The sequence below is a fragment of the Dromaius novaehollandiae genome, chromosome 1, assembly GCF_036370855.1.
Source record: "Dromaius novaehollandiae isolate bDroNov1 chromosome 1, bDroNov1.hap1, whole genome shotgun sequence".
NCBI lineage: Eukaryota > Metazoa > Chordata > Aves > Casuariiformes > Dromaiidae > Dromaius > Dromaius novaehollandiae.
Genome location: NC_088098.1, coordinates 136,928,373 through 136,947,712, shown reverse-complemented (window position 1 = coordinate 136,947,712; position 19,340 = coordinate 136,928,373). Strand labels below are relative to the sequence as shown.

General features: G+C 35.9%; 1 protein-coding gene across 6 annotated transcripts; it reads right to left on the bottom strand.

Moving 5' to 3' along the window:
* Nucleotides 1-3,851: 3,851 nt before the first annotated feature.
* On the bottom strand, nucleotides 3,852-19,340 carry FANCB (FA complementation group B). 6 transcript variants are annotated; one of them, XM_026110177.2, is made up of 9 exons: nucleotides 19,212-19,340; nucleotides 17,637-18,684; nucleotides 16,473-16,625; nucleotides 15,867-15,959; nucleotides 11,183-11,311; nucleotides 10,125-10,291; nucleotides 7,555-8,009; nucleotides 6,462-6,699; nucleotides 3,852-4,334 (listed from the first exon to the last, which is right to left on the bottom strand). In XM_026110177.2, exons 2-9 carry the CDS (start codon nucleotides 18,567-18,569, stop codon nucleotides 3,914-3,916), a joined length of 2,589 nt encoding a protein of 862 aa, XP_025965962.2. In that variant the 5' UTR covers nucleotides 18,570-18,684; nucleotides 19,212-19,340; the 3' UTR covers nucleotides 3,852-3,913. The 6 variants fall into 6 exon arrangements, with proteins under 6 accessions (XP_025965962.2, XP_025965961.2, XP_025965964.2 ...); XM_026110176.2 differs by having other exon boundaries at nucleotides 19,207-19,332; XM_026110179.2 differs by having other exon boundaries at nucleotides 16,473-16,538; nucleotides 19,207-19,332.

Genomic DNA, 19,340 nt, shown 5'->3' with positions numbered 1-19,340 from the left:
TGATTATCAGCCTGTTGGTTGATTATAAAAGAAAATAAGTTATATAAAAAGGAAATATTACTATCCAACAAAAAATACTCTAGAGCAGTCAGGTTTTTCCTGATTCTTCTTATGCTTTAAATCATCTTGGCTTTAGAAGTGCTTTGATAGACAAACAAGAACATTTAGGCATGACAACTTGTATTTCCTATACCAGGCTTCCCTTCTGCATCCAAAGTCTTCCCAAATGGTTGGCAATAAAGCTGTTGCAAGGTACATTGTCCGCATGCTGATCACTGCCCTGGGCAGAGATGTAGAACCATTTCTAATGCCTGCTGGTTTTCAGCAATCAAAACTGTATTTAAACTCGCACTAGGATGCGCTCTTTTTAAGGTTAAAACAAGTTGGCTCTGGGCATAATTTTACTACCTTCTAAAAAGTTTACATGTCAGAAAGCCTGTCCTGTGTGAATGGGTTCTAGAGGTGCAAATGGACAAAGTTACCAGAAAACAGCAGGCTGAAGAAAGGAAAATAACATGCTGAGAAGCAGCATGTGAAACTGATATGGTCCAGCTAAATCCACAAGAACAGATAAATTCGGGACACCAAGAGCCTGCTGACTGTACACAAAGCCACTAGCACACACAAGTGTTAACAGTGGGTTGTAGAACTCCTACCAGGCAGTGAATGCTACATGCAAAGACTACAGGATTATATACACACACCTGAGAAAGAAAAGGGTCCTCTGAGGGACGTTCTGACCACCTACCTGGAAGCCAGAGGTCCCAGGGGTTGGGATGGATTTCCCAGCTGTTGCTTCAACCAGATAGTTATAAGCAAGTGTGTGAAGGAATATGTTGCGTGAATAGTTATCTGCTATCAGTTAACAGCTTTATTAACAAAGTGTTCTGTTGGTTGTTATCATATCTCCCTGGATTCAATCCGCTATCAGGGAAAAGGGAATCTACAACAATCAAGCATTCAATGATTTTATCAGGTATTTCCAGGCAACGTCATTCCCCAGGAACTAGGATTGCTGTTGCCATTAATTGACTTCATTTCTCAAATGACTTGCTCAAAAAGCACTTGCAGAGCTCACAATATGGAAATTTAGAAAATGCGGCTCCAGCTGTTCATGATAGAAACATATTGAACCAACTTAAGTAGTTTTCTTAGTCAATGCAATTTGGACTCTCCATTTGAACACCAGCATGTGCCAAGATTAATCGTCACGATAGCCTAAATAAACTGAAAGTTAACTTCTTTAGTTGCTTTTACCTCTGAAAAGTAAGTGAAGGAAAGCATATACCTCTAAACAAATTTCCACAGCAGACAGTATGAAGAAGAGATCCTGCAGAGCCTGAAATACTTGTGTTCAAACTAGTCCCCTTTTTCCATGATCCCAGGCCCAAAGGAGCACACAAGCAGATCCCCCTCCCCCCCCCCCCAGTATTTCTAGCAGTCAATTTAGATTTTGGCACATGAACGGATATTCTTAGTGCTGTAAAAATATCTCCTATGCATATGCAGCATATATACCACTTGCACCACTATCAGCGAAACTTGTGCCATGTCATCATGCATTACTGGTCACTTTGAAAATTATTCACAGGAGTCCTTCAGGGCATTAGGAAAGCTTATAATGATCTCATCTGATGAAGATCTGCAAAGTAAGCATTCACACCTCTGGAAAAACTCTTTAATAGCAACATGTTATTGAATGGGTTATTATTCTACTCTAATAATTATGTGACTCCTTCTCCCTTCCACACTTCCATGATTTCTGTTTGCTGCTTCTAAATAAGTGAAGTCAGAACTCCAAGAAAGTAGAAATGGGCAACTCTTTTCTTTAGTAGCTTTTCTTCATTCACTCCTCTCTACTAGTTTAATAAAGGGATGAGAATACAAGTAGAAGTTTCTCTTTAGAGACAGATGCACATACTAAGGTTAATTACTACATTATACCAGGTTGTTAAACAAGTGCTAATAAAAATGAATTGCTGGACTGTTTACGCTGCTTTGCGTAAACTCCTTCAAGTGTCTTGAGCTGAATAGCAGTTTCGTTGCTCTGAAAGTTTCTACTCATCTGGCTTACCAAGGTAGAGCCCTTAAATGCAAGCTACAGGATTACATTTTGAAGTTCTTCCCTTCATTTGAAAGCATTTATTAACAAGGTACTTTTCCCCGGAAATTTCAGTGACAATTAATTGCCAAGCCCTTACAATAAACTCTAGCTTTGACTCTGGGCCGAGCAGAACTACAGCTTAAAAAACAAAGGTATTTTTTGTGATTCTCTTGCATCCAGTGAATATCAAAATTTTCACATGCCTGTGACCATTTCTTAAGTCATTTTTTGACATTTTCATGCAAACTTCCCTTCTATATGTCCTAAAAGGGAGACACTAAATGCTTCTGAATATCTCAGAAGTGAAATTACATCAATAAATGGTGTTGAAATTATAAAAAACAGGAAATGTTTTCTCATGTACTGTTTTTCTAGCTAGTGCTTTTTCTTTAGATATGCACTCCTTTACTCCTATTGCCAAAAATGAGAAGACACTTTGGACTAAAAAACATCACTACTTGAAAAGAATTTGCCAGTAGACTCTCTCTTGCTTCTGGAGGGCATCTATACAACATTCAAACTTCCTGTTAAATAAACGCATATATAGAATCATTTTAAAAGGTCAGTCTTCTTTTAAATCAGTCAATAGCTTATATTCTTCCTTCCAAACTCTTATTAGAGTGCATGTTAACTATTAAAGCTTTGTTTACAGGAAAACTAAAAAGGAAAATTCCGACACCTTTAGAAAAAAGGTGACAAACACTTGGAATTTGTTACTTACATAAAGTAGAGACAAAGGAAGCAAAATAAATTCTGCCACTTATGACACTAACAACGTAAAACTATGATGGAAAAAATTGATCAAAACAGCAACTATGTCAAGAAGTAGTAGCTGCAAGATCATGGGCAGTTCTCTTCCCAGACACACAGGTGGTATCTTCTTTAAACCAGAGATGACAGGAAGAACAGGCACAGAGTCATCCATTATTTAAGATACTTGAGACAGGTCAAAACTACTGAACAGCTTGTATCAGTAGATAATCATTTAAGACTCAGGGAGTGAACAAGAAAGTCTTCTGGCACTGAGGGTAGGTTAAAGTCCAGGGAAGGGGAGTCACCTCCAGGACTTACCAATTGGATTAGCCCCACCATAGGATTATGGGTGGGGATAGATCTCACATTTGATGGAATTTTATGACAGTGAACATTCAGGAGTTCCTTGACCTCTTCCAAAAGGCCTAATCTAGTTTCTCCAGTCTCAATAGATATTCCAAAATGCCTCAGATCTGACGGTGGGCTAGAGAAAATAGGGTTGCAGGTCCAATCAGATTTTCTCCCCCTCAGGTGGTACTACTAAATCTAGGTTATTTCAAAGACTTGAAATAGCAAGACGACTGCCTGCCTCTTCCATGAATTTCTTGAATCCCCTACTCCAATTATGAATTCAAATTGGGTGCTTAACTTAAATTCTTTTTATAACTTTGTCTTAAGATTTCTAAAAAAGCTTATTGTCTGTGTGAACAGTCATCTTACAAGTTTAATAGCACTATTTTAGGCAGTACATGCCTCAATTTTTTCAAATATAATTCATTTACAGTTCAAGAACTATGACTTCAGATGAAATTTATTAGAAAATACCTTAAAGAAATAATATTTTAGAGATCTATAACGATATAATGAACCAGCTATTTTTAATATTAATTTCTTGTTAAACTAGCTACAAGTCATCTGCCAAAATACCAATATTTAGAAATACCTGAGTTATAGAATAAAAAGTTATATGAACAAGTACCTATGAAAATATAAATAGTATTTAATAGTATAATTTTATTAAAACTTTATTCAAAATAAATTTTGAGACAATAGTCTCTAGGATTTGCTCAGTCTCCACACAATCATATCAGAATGGAGCTGAGCCTCTGCTATTTTCAAAGCAATTTCCTGGTAAAGGGCACCATTCATTGTTTGATTCATACTTAGCACACTCTCTTCCCGTTCATTCTGAAGCTTCTTTCTGAATTGCTGAACTCCTTCCTCACTGTCCAGGAAAGAAGCCACAGGAGCATCACCAATTTTCTTGCCAGTCTCATTGGCCAATGTCAAACTGTTTTCAGACTTGTTTTCTTTTGAGGAGAAACAATTCCTTGAGATGAGCACTTCTTTTTCCAAAGCCAGTGCTAACTGGTCAGTAAGTATATCTTTGCTTCCAGATCTCAAAAGTTTTATATCACTGCTTGGTCGGAGAACTCTAGTGAGGCTATGAAGGCACTGGAACAAGACAGTCAGATTTCTGTAAAATAAGAATATTATTATTAAAGCTACCTGAAGTCTTCCTTGTATCTTCAAAATTCTCTAGTGGAAAATATAATAAAGCTACTTTACATCAAACAGGGAAAAGTTTAGGCTGATTATGGTTTTAACTATTATATATACTGTACACAAAAGAGCAAGCAATGGCTTTCTAATGGAGTGCCCACTAGCCAGTGTATCAAAAGAACTGACACCCAAGCAGGATTCAGTAATATAAATATTTTCTGAGCTGAAATATATGCCCACAGTTAGGGTTACACAAGCATAACTTGTTTCTTATAGAAACAAGTGTTTGTACATAAAGGCCATGTATGATAGTACAAGGGAGATGTGTTGTGTGGTTTGCATTTAGGGGTGGAAAAAAAAATATCACTTATATTCATAGATTGTCAATATCAATAGAAATGCAATGCATGGATATTAGGTGGCCCACAATTGTCTTTTCTGAATAGTCAGCAGCGATGGAATGTTGCACTTAATTATGAATGTCCGATTTTTGTTAAGAGACCAGAAAAATATAGTGCTGGCTATAGTAACCATCAGGGAAGCTACTCCCCTCAATACAAGTGTAGCACATGACAGAGTGATAGATCAACAATCACACTAACTAAGGAGAATGCTAAGTTTGTGAAATGTTTTATTCACTGGGTTTGGCAGACTAGCTTCTTGGAAGATGCCTTTGATGAAAAAGAAAAAGAAAAAGAAAAAGAAAAAGAAAAAGAAAAAGAAAAAGAAAAAGAAAAAGAAAAAGAAAAAGAAAAAGAAAAAGAAAAAGAAAAAGAAAAAGAAAAAGAAAAAGAAAAAGAAAAAGAAAAAGAAAAAGAAAAAGAAAAAGAAAAAGAAAAAGAAAAAGAAAAAGAAAAAGAAAAAGAAAAAGAAAAAGAAAAAGAAAAAGAAAAAAAGAAAAAGAAAAAGAAAAAGAAAAAGAAAGCCAGTTTTCTCACACAGATCAGAAAGCCACTCATTTTTTCTTACATTAGTTATATTTCATCTTAAATTTCCATTATTTTTAACTCAGTTAACAGATATAGTTTGTGGAAAAGCTTCAATGTGGAAAAGCTGTGAAAATAATCTGTTTTTTGCAAGGACAATCTGTAGCTTTCACCTATCACAGAAATATGCTGATTGAATAAAAGATCAATCTGAAGAAGGAGGAAAAAACACAGAAAATATAGCCATAGTTATACCAAAAATACACAGTTAATTAACTGAATATTAAGGCAAAATTGTACAAAAAGTGAATATCAGGTAACTTAACGTGTTAAGACACTTAATTTTACTGAAGGATTTCTTAAACATTTCAGCCTTTATTCTTTATATAAAACAAAATAAATCAACTCCAAATTTGAGTAAAAGATTGACGTCATTATAAATTAGAAAGTACTAAGAGATATACCTTTCCTTTCTTTTTTTTTTTAAGCTTGAACTCAAGAATTGACGAACATTTCCTCTCCTGAAAAGAAGTACTTTACACATTGTGAACCTTATCCAGCTGAATCATAAACAATTACTAACTTGTTTAGTATAATGTGAGAAATTCTATAGTCTATAGTCCAACAATCCACATCAGAAAAGGAAAATTCATCCAGACTCCAGATTATTTCCTTTAAAAACTGCGGTAGATAGGAAGTATATACATCAGAAACATGCAGAATTAGAATAAGATTTTTTTCTGAGGTAGTGTTACTAAATTACATGAAAAAAATGTTTCATTCCTTTACAAAAAAGGATTAATTTAAATTTGGCATGACCTTGCTTTTTAAACATCCCCTAAAGGAGATATATATATAATTTTTTAAAGCAACATTTGTTGAAGAAAAATTATAATGTATAATACAATTAATTAATATAAAATTATGATGCAGATCAGTGAAAGGAACAAAAGAGATAGTACCAAGAACCCATTCAGAAAGACTAGAATTATTTCTAATTCAGTGTTCTGGCACAGACAAAATAAGACAATGCAATTCAGATAGGTCTGACAGTTTTGATTTGAAAATAATTCTACTTGGCTATTGGTTATGAGAAATACCATTAAGAATCAGTGTAAAGATAAAAAAGTTTATACAAAAGACAAGTAAACTCTACATTTTTTGACCAATTCTACCTGCAAAACAAGGTTAGAACTCCTTCAAATGGAGTTTTCAGGGTCCAATTAAGAACTGTACCATGCAGATTTCCCACTTTATGACAGAACAGATTGTCATGGCATTCCTTAAATGGTGTGCACTCCATTTCTCCCAGTAACCATGAATTTACAGGAGCCAATGTGCAATCAGAAGAGACAATCTGAAAGGAGAATCTGATAGATACTGCAAGGACAGCAAGGATATCTTCCAAGGAACCTGCAAGAAAGTGAAGTAAAAAAATATATTTTACTTAAATATTTTGATCATGCTGTATGCAACAAATCAGATTAGATTTTTAGTTCACATTCCTGGTTTTACTTCAAGAGTCTATACCTCAGCATTCAGTACTTTGGGAATTTTCTCACCTAAATTCCTACGTCTACTTCTGTTGAGCAAAATGGCTAGCTGATTAACAGACCCCCTCCACCTCCCATATAGAGAGCTCTAAAGATAAATGTCACCTTGCCAAAAGAAAACCGTTAATAGCCTACTGTGATACTAAGATGACATGTTGACTTTGGCCAATGATACAGCAATAAAAGAAGAAAGAAAATAAAATTCATAGCAGACAATTCAGAGAACAGTGGAACACACTAGCAGAAGCTGAATTAGAAATCAGTTCAATCAAGAACCTTAAAACAAATAAAAATAAACTAATTTAGAGCTGTGCAGATGAGCAAGAACTTCAGTTCCTTTACCATTATTTAAGATCTAGTATGTTGTAAAATAAGTATGCATCTAATCAACAGTAAATTTCCCGTTCATAGAAAAAAATAAAATAGGCTGCAACATTCTGTACTCAGATTTATATTCAAAGTTTACCTCTCCAGATGCACTTCAGCACTAATGTTAGCACAAAACCTTAAAGTAATTCACTTAACATTTATCTGTTTGAAAATTTTTCCAATTCTCTTGTATTTTACCTAGCTGTTAGTCCGCAAAAGGTTTATCCACGTTGTGTTCAAAATGACAGATAAGATTACAGCACAGAAAACTTAGCTTAGTATGATATAGAATAAAAATAAGAATTAACCATACTTCTATAAATTCAAATTGCATCGACTTATTTACCTGCACAGTAACCATTATCCCTTAACATCTTTACTGAATATTTTCCATGTGAAATATCTTCCAAACTTAACAGAATTTTCCCACACAGTAAAGTAATCTTTTTGCTCTTCTGTAAACTATCACTCTGATGTTTTTGTTTCTTCGCATGTAGAAGAACTGTGCAACGTACACTATGAAATGCCAACAATGGTGAAAGGCTGGTGACAGCAATGAATGTTTTTGCTCCATCCAATTGAATCTTCAAGCTCCTCTTATGAAGCTCTTTTTTCAGATCACTCTTGCTATGAAAGTCCAGTTTCATCTTTTTTGGAGGTGGTTCAATTTGACATGAAGAGATAGCCAATGCTGAAAAGGCTTTGTTCAGTGTAATGATTTTATTCTGACACTCAATAATTGGAGAAATCAAAGTGAAGTCTTGATCCATTACTAAGGATAAACTGACATCACCCAGCGACCTGTAAAAATCCATACAGGGTTATTGGACTCCCAGCTCATATTTTGCCATCTGACAAACAACTTTGCAGATATATACAAACACTTAATACTTGCATAAGCACCAATATCATTCCATGTTAATTCATAGACTGTTCAAAAGAGTTTAAGTACTTTAAATAACTCTTTCATCCAAGTATGGTATTAGGATTTTCAAAATACAGACTAAATTTCTAGGAGCTTCTAGGAGTTAGATGCCTAATTTCAACTGAAAGGCAATAAAATTTGGGAGTCTAATTCACCTTGAAAATATTGCAAATTCCGTATTACCCATGAAGATGCTCTGTGACATTTGTAACTTAAAGAGTTAATTTTCTTTTAATAAAAAGTATCAATTTTGCCACCTTTGAGGACTAAAAGGACACAGCCCTTCTGATATTCTATATTGTTCTATAGATATTCAAACAAAATTGTATGTAGAGAGTAAAAAGACTTAAAATACTATTACCTTAAAGATGCAGTAATTTCCTGAAATGTATAAAATGCTTTATTCAGTGAACATGGGGTTCTTTCAAGAAATCCTGCTATTACTGTTTCAGTGAACATTTTATTCTGTCAATCAATTCAGTCTCAAGATGTCACTGACATTTGAAAGCCTTATAAATGTCTAATTCTCTTCTTTATAAAGAAGTGTCACCAGGTAACAATACAATCTAACACATCCTTGCAATCTTGCCTTAGTATGAAGCACACACACGCGTGCACGCACACACACACGTGCACAAAAAAAAAAATAATAATAATCAGGAAAGACAGTGTTGGTGGCAGAAAGAAAGCAAAGCCCTTCCCCCAAAACCACAGGCTGCTGTATATGAACTGGAGCCCAGAAAACCTAGATTTTGCTGCTAGCCTACCAGGTAACCTTTGACAAATGACTTCATCTTCACAGATCTCTTCTCAACTGTGCAATATTGCTGCTGTTTTTTAAAGAACAGTTCCAAATCTTCTGAGCATTTCTGGGGCTATACAGGGATTAGGTATTTCATTTAAAAAAAAACAGTCATTGCCATCACAGCTAGAAAAATAAACACCGGAAAGGCAAAAACAATCACTTGCCTCAGTGGCTCTTAACAGATGCTGTCAAGAAGATGAGGTCAACTTTCTTGTAAAGTTATTGCAGTCTGGCAGTTGAGAAATAACATACCCGCAGCTCCAGCAGAATGGCTAAAGGGCGTAATAGCTCAGCTCCCTCCCAATTACTTGAATGATTTTCACTGGCATCTATACTCTTCAAGCTTACCCTACGCAGTCTCAGCTACACTGCTTGTGGGAATATAGGTCAAAAGTAAGTTCTGACTCCAAAAAAGTTTACATGCAATGCATATCCCAAATTTTTGCTTCAGGTAATCTTGTTTCTTTTTAAACTGCCTTCCAAATTAGCTCGGCCCCTTTCTTCCCTCCCCTTAATGGGGGGAAACGACATCAGCTGAGCATTATCTGCTCTTAACACTATTCACTACTGGAACTGAGCAATTAAAATGAACAAAAAAATAATTTTAAAGAGTAGCTTTGAGCAATGTATGCATGTGTGTTCCATGTGATCTACATGATACATCACCTTAGCAAATACCTTATTTGATTAGGTACCTGACTGTTGCATAATTCAATTCAAAAGCAGAATATTTATCAAGTTGGTCAGAGAATTTAAAATGTTTTCTTCTACATTCTTCTCTAAGCAAATCATTCTCTGTTTAGGAACAGCAAGAAGTTAATGCAAAAGCAGCAGGAACATTACAGTTAAAATAGAGCTCTCTCTACACCACATATTGATGTCTGCACAGCTACGTCTATCTGGACTGTAAAGGAGCACGATTTTTGTCACAGCAAACTTCGTCATAAAAAAATCTCCAGTAAAGATGTGGTTATACTGACACAACTGTTTTTTGGCTATATAACCCATTTCTTGCATGGAGATGGAGAGAAGCAAGCAGCAACAATACTGGCAAAAAACACACTTGAAACACTATATATAGATGTGTAAGTGAAAAACTCCACTCTTGTTACTGCAGGGCTTACTCTGCACACCAAATTTCTATAAAATTACTCAGTGAAATTATTAAATAATTGTATATACTTACAAGTTAAATGGTTCAGTTAGTTCTACTCCAACTACCAATCTGTCGCCCACAACACGTTGCCACAATTTCTCTATAAAGTGCTCTGGAACTTTAGATATCAGCGATGCTTCTTTATTAAGAGAATGAAGAGGATTTTCTGTATCATCCCAGAGAGAGACAAGACCTTCCTTATAGAAAAATGTTTGTTTAGATAAATTAAGTGCAGATATTATTTCTTTTAACACTGCATTACTTAGTGTTTTATCGCAAAATGGTCATAGGGAGTGCTTTTAAGATACCTAAAATGAAATCTATATGAACTAGCTTATTCTTTACAAGAGGTCTACATGATATAAATGCATTTTTTCCCTCAAAGTACATGATATCATGACAAGCACAGCTCATCCTCTCCTTGTAAACTTGGTAAGTATAACTCCTGATTTGTCATACAATTAATTGTCCAAAACAGATTTAAGGTATTAAAAGCTATTTTAAATTATGGTGTTAATTGCTTGGTAGATTTTGCTGTCTGAACTTGACTGACTTGAAAGGCACTACAACACTAACTAAAATGAAAATCACCTCCATCTGAAATAAATCAGGATGCTTATTTATAGCAACCGACTGAGATAACATCTTCCTGAACTCTATTACCTTCTCAGCCCACAGTTCACTCTCCCTCCATTATAAATCAATTTTGCTTACACAGATACATCATAGTTCATTCTTTTGTAATGTTAGACAGATATACAATTTGCAGGCAGCTGTGCCAATAAAGACTGTACAATTCCCTTACTGTTTGTCACCCTCTGTGAGAGGTTACTCCTGCTATGGTTCAGCTGTCAAGAGGTACTGTGCAAATCAACTTCAAGCAAAGACAATTAAATTTGCTCCTATCTATATTCATTGGCAGGCTAAGGCAATGAACCAGACTTTATTTGAAGCAGATTAAAGAGTTTTGATAGCGGTTATCTCTACTAGTGAAAGTAACAAGCAGTTGAGTGTGGCATTATCTAAAAATGTCTCGGTATAACTCAGAAGGGATCTCTCTGTGATCTGCACTCTCTTCTGCATTTTACCTTTTTTGCGGTTGGTGGGATATGGCTTCTTTCTTGGACGAGATCTGTTAATGCTCTGCAAGATTCAAGAATAACCTTCTTTTTGAGCCTTAAATGGTGCTGTAGCTCTCGAATAGAGGTGTAACCAGCCTGTAAAAGATAAAACAATCGTTAGACTTATGTTTGTAGCTTCAACATGAATTGGTTGCAGTAGACGAAAACATATCTTTCAGCTTTCCATTTTACGCAAGTATCACAAGGTCCTGGTGTTCCTTAAGTAAACCTTCTAAAAATGTGAAAGTCAGGTTACTTTGTGGCCAAAATATGCATCTAAGTCTTGGACTTTCAGTTTTAAACCTAGAGTTTAAGATAAAACTTCTAAGGTATATTTTCTCAAACTATATATATATTTGAATCTTTCATTATTGCTTCCTGCTTCATTTTTCCATTTATATCAGTTTAGATTTCTTCTCAATATTTGTATTGATTATAGGTCAAGCAAGTATTCTGAAGATTTGAGTTTTACAAACAGACATACATGTAGGTCACTTCTAAGTAAAGAAGTGCATGCCAGCTCGAGCTCCTTAGACTTTAAGCAAGCTCCTGAAAAGCTATTTTCTGGAAATCAAGGTCCTGAGAAGTGTAAGGCCATCAGCCAGAGAAAAAAGCTGGTCATTGGAATGCAAAACCAACCTTTAAATTCAAATAAAATCTTGGGATCAATCAAAACCAACTGTCAGGCCTTAATAAAAAGCACTTCATCTAAGAGAAGTGATGCCATCTGCTCAGGCTGTAACAGCAAAAGGGCATTTAGAGTGAATAGCATTCATCAAGATAAATTCTGTTTAAAAACAAACAAACGAAAAACAGATTTCCACCTCTCAAACCATGCATTGTAAGTACCAGCTTCCAAGCAATATGGCAGTGCCAGACTCGGGGAGGGAGATGGGGGGAAGACGAGAAAGAAAAAAGAACAAAGATGTTTTTATAGCCCTTTCCCAAGCACAGTCACCAGAATATGGAAACATTACTTATTCCCACTGGTGACTCCTGAGTATATAGTCAAGAAACAGAAAAAACAATGGGGAAGCACAGACTAAGAAACAATCAAAATAGCCAAAGGTTCACAGATTTATGCTTGCTGACCAATCTGACTTTTGAGAGCCTTTTCTCCCCCATAAAAGCAATATAGGAAAGAGACCTGAAACTTAGCACATGACAAAACCAAGACTGAACAACCGCCCCCCCAGCAACTGTCTGAGGATATGCATTTCACTTGTTTCTGTGTGTCACGTGCTAAGATGTACTGTCAGCAGAGGTCATGATCTTTGCACTGTGAAGCTAAGAAAGTAAAACTAGATCACCTCAAAATAGAAAATAAACATTAACATAAAAATATCACAGTACAGAACCAAACAAGAACACTGAGAAAATCCAGCATGAACAGTGGAACAGATGAATCACTGTCAAAAGCAAAGCGTATTAAGGCAGACACTTAGTAGTAAATAGAACAGTGATAGAACAGCCAGCATTTTAATACATTGCAATTCAAGTTGCAATAGTCATAAATAAATAAATATCAGTATAGACAGAGCTAAAACTACCACAAGAAGAACTGTGACACCTTAGCAAAGGAAAAAAATGGGAAGGAAGATTCATGAATGCTAAAACTAACAAAATATTGGGAAAAGCAAAGGTAAAATGGAAAAGCAGACAAGAAAAGCCAGAGGGAAACATAACTGAACTACAATGTGTTACAGATCTAGAAGCTGAAGCTGCTGTTATGGTAAATAACTGGTTCTGTGGTCTTCAAGTGGCTAAAATTCCTTAAGAAAAAAAGTCAAAAAGAAAATGGGCCAATCCAAAGCAAAGATGGGAAAAGAAATCCTTGAAACTTAGACAAAAAAAGGTAATAAAAAAATCAAATGCACGGAACATTTCTTAAATGTCTTCCCCCCACCAAGTCAACATTATCAAAAATATACCTGCCTTAAAACAAACAACCCAAACGGTTCCCTAACCATTTAATCCTAGTCAAAAGGAGTTGGCACTACCGTCCTCAGGAAACTGTTAACTAGCTAGGGGTGGGGTGTGAACTGACTCATGGGATTACTGCCAGAGCAATCAACCGGAACCATGAGAAACCCTCTGACCACAACTGTTGCAGTGCAGCTGCACTAGTCTGCTGAAGGAAGTCTTCTTTAGTAAGTTGCTACAGTAAATTACTACAGTGAGTGTTAAAGAAAAAACTCGTTAGAGAAGAACAGGCTGGATTCCAGCCCAAAAGACTGTAGACAAGATAAACTTAGAATGGTTCCAAAAATACACAAACTGATAGCTTTTACAATTTCACTGTTTGCAAAATGCAACTTAGATGTATTAATGCATATAACTTAAATACAGCCTACTTATATGCAGCAGAACACAATGCAATCCTGCCAAACCTCTCGTACGACTGAAAACTGCTGAAATGTGAAATACTTAGGCGTAAGCAATAGAGGTATGAAAAAGGGCTGCATTTCCTATTTTTTTTTTCTTTGCCATAAAATAGGAGATACCATAGAGACTGTCACAGCACAATTTGACCACAAATTTCTACAAGACTTGAGTTTTGGTTATAGCTATCAACAGAAACAACTCAAGGCTAAATAACCTTTGGAAATTCCCAGGCTAAGCAGGATCCATGCATTATTGCATCAAAACAAACACCTTTGAAATACAATTATACATCAGATGACAATAATCAAGAATACTTTACTATTCAGGGAAACATATGAATGAAACAATGAAGATCTTAACAAGGAAGCAAATGAAGGTTAAAAAATATATTCATGTCTACTTCCAAATTTGTTATCGATATCAAGGATTTACAGCATTAGAACAAAATAAGATTTATATATATATATATCTTGCATATAGCCCTTGTACTAATACATGGTTTGAAAATTAACTCTGGGGAGGGAAACAATAAGATGTCTTAAAAAAAAACAACAAAAAAAACAAGTCTTATGAAGGACTCTGTGCCTCTGTCAGAAAGACTTTATCATCAGAAGACAGGCAAAATCTCCAGACAGCAGCTTGTTTCCACCAGAACCAGCAGAAAGTATAGGACATACTTAGGCTGTTCATTTGATCACAGATTCACAAAACTCAACAGGTAAAAGCCAACTGGTGTCTAAAGAGAAGCACATAGTCAAAGGACAACTTACACAGAACTCCTAGCAGTCAATGGTAGGGCAGACAATCGCAGACAATCTTCACGACAAAAGTGGAAGGAGCAACAAATGAGAGAAAGAGATGGAAACTAAATTCTATTTTGCAGAAGAAAGTAACGTAATGAACAAGGAAAGAGCATAGTAGCAAATAAGTCAATTTAAAATTTAAAATAAGAGACTACCCAAAAGGAAACAGAAAGCAATGCATCCTGAAGAAAATTTGCACTTCTCTATGTAAAAGCCAATAGGACTCTAATTTCCAAACTGAAGAACTGTATAAATGTAGGTTTGGAAGGGACCTCAAGAGGTTGTCAAAATGAAGCCAATTTCTACTTTATTCTGCCTTCAGGAAACAAGAAAAACTATTATTCAGTATCCTCCAAAAAACAGCTCTTATTTTTTGGAAGATTGAGAAAGTCTTTTTAGATGTCTGTTCTGATCAGAAGAAACCAGAAAATCTTTCTTTTTCAGTCTTTTCCTAATAGGTCATACCACTCCTTTTCTTTCAGTTCTAAACTAAACTTTTGCCAGTTAATTTGCTTCCTTTTTAAAGGCTGGAGAGCAAACTGACACTGTACACTACCTAAATTTTCACTAATTCTAAAGTGAAAGGAATAATTATCTCCTATCTCATATCTAAAGTGGTCTTTGGAAACGAACAACAGCCTCACAGCATTGACTTAATTTGAGATTCACGGTATCTCCCAAAGCCTTTTTTTTTTTTTTTTAATCTTCCTATCTTGTCAGTTATTACCATTTAGCGTAGAAAAGGGTGACCAGGCACAATACTGCATTAGAACATCTTAGAGAGTATGCCAGGTGTTTGCTAACAGAACAAAAGGTAGAAAGAAAGTTGCATCCTCAAGTTTCAGTAGGAGGCAAAGCTATGGTCCTACTCATTATTTGGACTTTAACAAGTTCCCCCAAGGTTGTTTTATAAATGAAGCTAATTAAAAGAGGTGTACTTTTTAGCTTCACTTGCTCTACTTTGCAAAATTATTCTAATAAAACAGGTAGTAACAGGAGGAAAAACATCAGCCAGAGTAAAAGCCAACTTCACTAAAGTCCACAGACAATGAAACACACCATAACTCCCTTTTTTCTTCCAGGATTAACTCACTCATTGAGAACCTGGCACTACACTATCTCAAAGGAAACAATCTGGAGCAAAAGAAGTAAACATTTTGATATTATTAAATTGATATTTAAATGTCTATGAGTAAAATGGCTGTTATAAAGCTGTGATAGAATGGCTTCTGTGTTATCTCAAAATTTTACTTAAAATATAAATCAGACCCTTCAGATTATCCAAACATGTTTGTACTGAAACAGCCTATCACTGATTCAAGAATGGACACTTAATAATGTTGATTTCTCTCTGACCCACTTCTCTAATAAAAACAAAATTGTTAACCTCACCTTTTAGATAATGTAATGATACAGAAAAGTAATTTAAAGTAAACATGGAGTCAGAACTATTCAGTACAAACCTGTAATCTTGTTTCAAGGGCCTGGATTGTAAGCAAACCATTCTCTTGAAATCCTTCTGCAGTAGGAACATCATCTTTATAGTTAATATCACTCTAAAAAAGATAAATTAATTTAACAGTAGAAAGCAAGGTATAGACTATAATATGCCATTATAAAAGTCTAGGAAAAGAAATCAGAGAACCAAAAGGATCACAATATGCTATCTAAAGGTAAAATACTATCTTCTGAAAGCAATTAGAGATTGACAGTACATAATAGAAAGATCCAATTACGAGAAGATATTTAATGTGGACTATGGTCTTAATTAGGAATTTTTAGCCAAAAGGTAAGTATTGTAGCAAACCTTTTATGTATGCGAAGCATTTTCAATGGCATTGTTTTAATTTCCTGAAAGAACACTGATGCTATCAAGAAAGCAGAATAATCTCTTCAGATAACTCTTTTATCTCCCGATCTCACAATTAAAAAAGGGGTATTGTATTAAAACTTCAGGGCATTTCACAATACACATTCAATTCACTTTGTACACATACTTTAAGGAATCTTCAGTTTTTTAGTTTAGAAAGCACAGACTGAATAACTGGGAAAAGGCAAGCTGAACTTACTGCATAGTTGATCTCTCCAAAATCCGTTAGTCTGAATGTACTTAACACATCTGTACTGGAGTCATCCTTAAAAAGCAGTAACATTTGCTCAGTTCCAGAGCCAATAAAATCATCTACGAGAACAGACTTCACTTTTTGCCATTTGGAAGCAACCTACAGTAGAAGTAGTATTAAAATACATATATTTAAATGAATTTTGTATTTGAGATTTAGTTTTGGTGTAACCTGCTCATTTTAGAGAGAGGTACCCTATTTAAGTGTCTGGAATACAGTATTTTGAAGAGTTTCAAGCTCTGATCCTTACTCCATCATTTACAGCCTGTGTAACTCTGGAGATACTAGGTCTTTAAAGTTCATTTATCCACTTAAATTAGCTCTTTAAAGCTCATTTTCCAGATTACAGAGAATGCAAATTTTCAGTGTACTCAAACAGATGCACAGTTGAATCCTGTAAAATTTATCTAAAACTGTTAATATTCTGAGATTAGCTAAAGACATTTTACTTTTGACATTCATAAATTTATCTACTGCATTGTGCCTAAATATAATTGAGAAGTAAAACTGAAATTGTGTGTTAATAAAACACAAAGTCCTGAGGACTAAATAAGACCATTTTTTTTTAGTTTCCAGAGTTACATAATCCTTGACAGAGCATTAGAAAAAAAACTTAGTAGTTAACTTCGTTTCTCCTGATTTTAGAAAACTAAAGTGAGACATTTTCTTGTCATTGCCATGAAATGATGCTTTCTGTGACTAGGAAGTGAAACTCATAAAGCTAGTAAATTTCAAAAGGAAGTTTACACACCGAGATGATATTGGTTTGGTGTCACTCTAATGCAAATTATGTAAGCACACCCATAACCACCTTACAGCTGTAAGTTGTTACCCCAAATAAGTTTTGGATTAACAGCAGAAATTTTGGCTCACACTCAGAAAATGACTTAAATACTAGATTCAGGATTCATTTTCAGATATATGAGAAAGCAATAAAAGCAAAATAATCGGATACTTTATACAGGTTGTTTTAACAGAAGCAACATAAAAAGCTGTAGAACTTAAAAATGTAGCTTTTCACTTGCAGAAGCTCCAGATAAGACAATATATAAAAAAGAAGAAACAATTATTTTATAATAGTAAAAGGAAGTTGCTTAAGGTCACAAATACCTGGAAGCTGTCTCTCCATATAGCACAAGTATTTCCAGAGGCAAAAGAAACAATAAACAGCAAGTCATTGCTACTGGTTACAGCTGTTTTTATTGAACAGGGTTTCTCACATGGAAGCTCGCAAACACCTCTAGGGAGACCATCTTGGAAAAAAATAAGTTGATTCTTGTGAGTGACGGCAACAACTGATATTCTGAGCTGTTTTTTCAATACCTCTTTCTTGCAGACACAGATGGAAGATACCACTCTGCTGTAAGCATGAGGCATAAAGCATGTGCCAGTTATCATTTTGTGTGTTTCAATTGCATATCCAAAGAACTCATTACCCCAGATAGCTCCATCTGAAGTAGAAAACTCTTGTTCATCTTCGCTTTCTGGCAAGCAAGCAGTTCTTATTCCTAAGACAACAACACCTTCATCTTCAATTTCACCTGCCCACACAATGGAAGAAAGTTGAACAGGAGCACTTAGAATCGTGCAGGCATCAGAAGAGATGTAGTATAGCTTGTTAGCATGCCTCCACAAGACTGAAGGACCAGTAAATAACCTGATGTCTTCTTTCAGCTCATAATCCAATTTAAAATGAAAGGACTGTTCAAACTGATTGGAGCTGTGAAGCAACAACAAGAGATATTTGAGAACATTTTTCCGTTTTTTCTTTTTCATCAGAATGCAGGGAAGAATAATTCCTGATCTGCAATCTGTTGTACAGCTACAACAAATCATTTCAATCTCTAAGTGATTACCATGCATGCTGAATAGTCCAGAAGATTTTTGAATAAATAGTTTAGTGTCTCTGTCAAAGACCATTCTTCTGACAGATAACTTTGTTATTTTACCAGCTGCTCCTTCCACATGCTTTGTTTTTGACAATTGAAATATGAGGACTTCTCCATTGTAGGACAAGAGTTGTTCTTGCTCACCCAGAATCATCTTTCTTTATCTTTACACTTATTCCTCTACAAGAAAACAGTATGCCTCTCCATTTTTCTTTTTTTTGGTCAGGAAGATTTCTCTGCTGAAACATTAATCTAGTTGGACATTTTTTCTACAAAAAGAAACAACAACAAAATTAAATTGTTTTAGAACTAGCCGAGTTGATTGATCTTTAAGAACAAGGAAAGCCACACGTTGTAAAGCAATTACAAAGCCTAACCTAGAGAACGTGGATGCAGTTAACTTTGCAGAGCTACAGGATTAGAGTGAAATTAAGCAACTTTGCACTGAGAGATGCAGATAACCTAAGCATGTTTCAAAAACGTATTCCAACATTTATTTACCAAAACATTAACTCACTGCTCATCGAAAGCTGCACAACATATTGTGAACTGAATTGGCGAAGGGATGAATTGCCGCCCACTAACCACGCACAGGTCGCCGGCGACTTGCCTGGTGGCGGCGGCAGCCCCCAAACGGCCCTAACGGCCGCGCTCACCCCGCCCGCAGCCTTCGCCAGGCCTCACCGCCCTCCCTCCCCGCGGCCGAAGCGGCTCCCGCACCAGCAACGGCCCAAGAACTGCGCCGGCCCGGCCCCCCACGCCGCTCGCCCCCCGGCAGCGCCTTGTCTTACCCTACCCGGGCCGGGCCGGTCGCATGGCAGCTTTGGGCCGCGGGATGAGGAGGGGGGAGGGGAGGGATACAGGGCGAAGCGCGCCACCACTCCGAAACTCCCGCCACGCAGGGCATGACGGGAGAGGAAGCGGG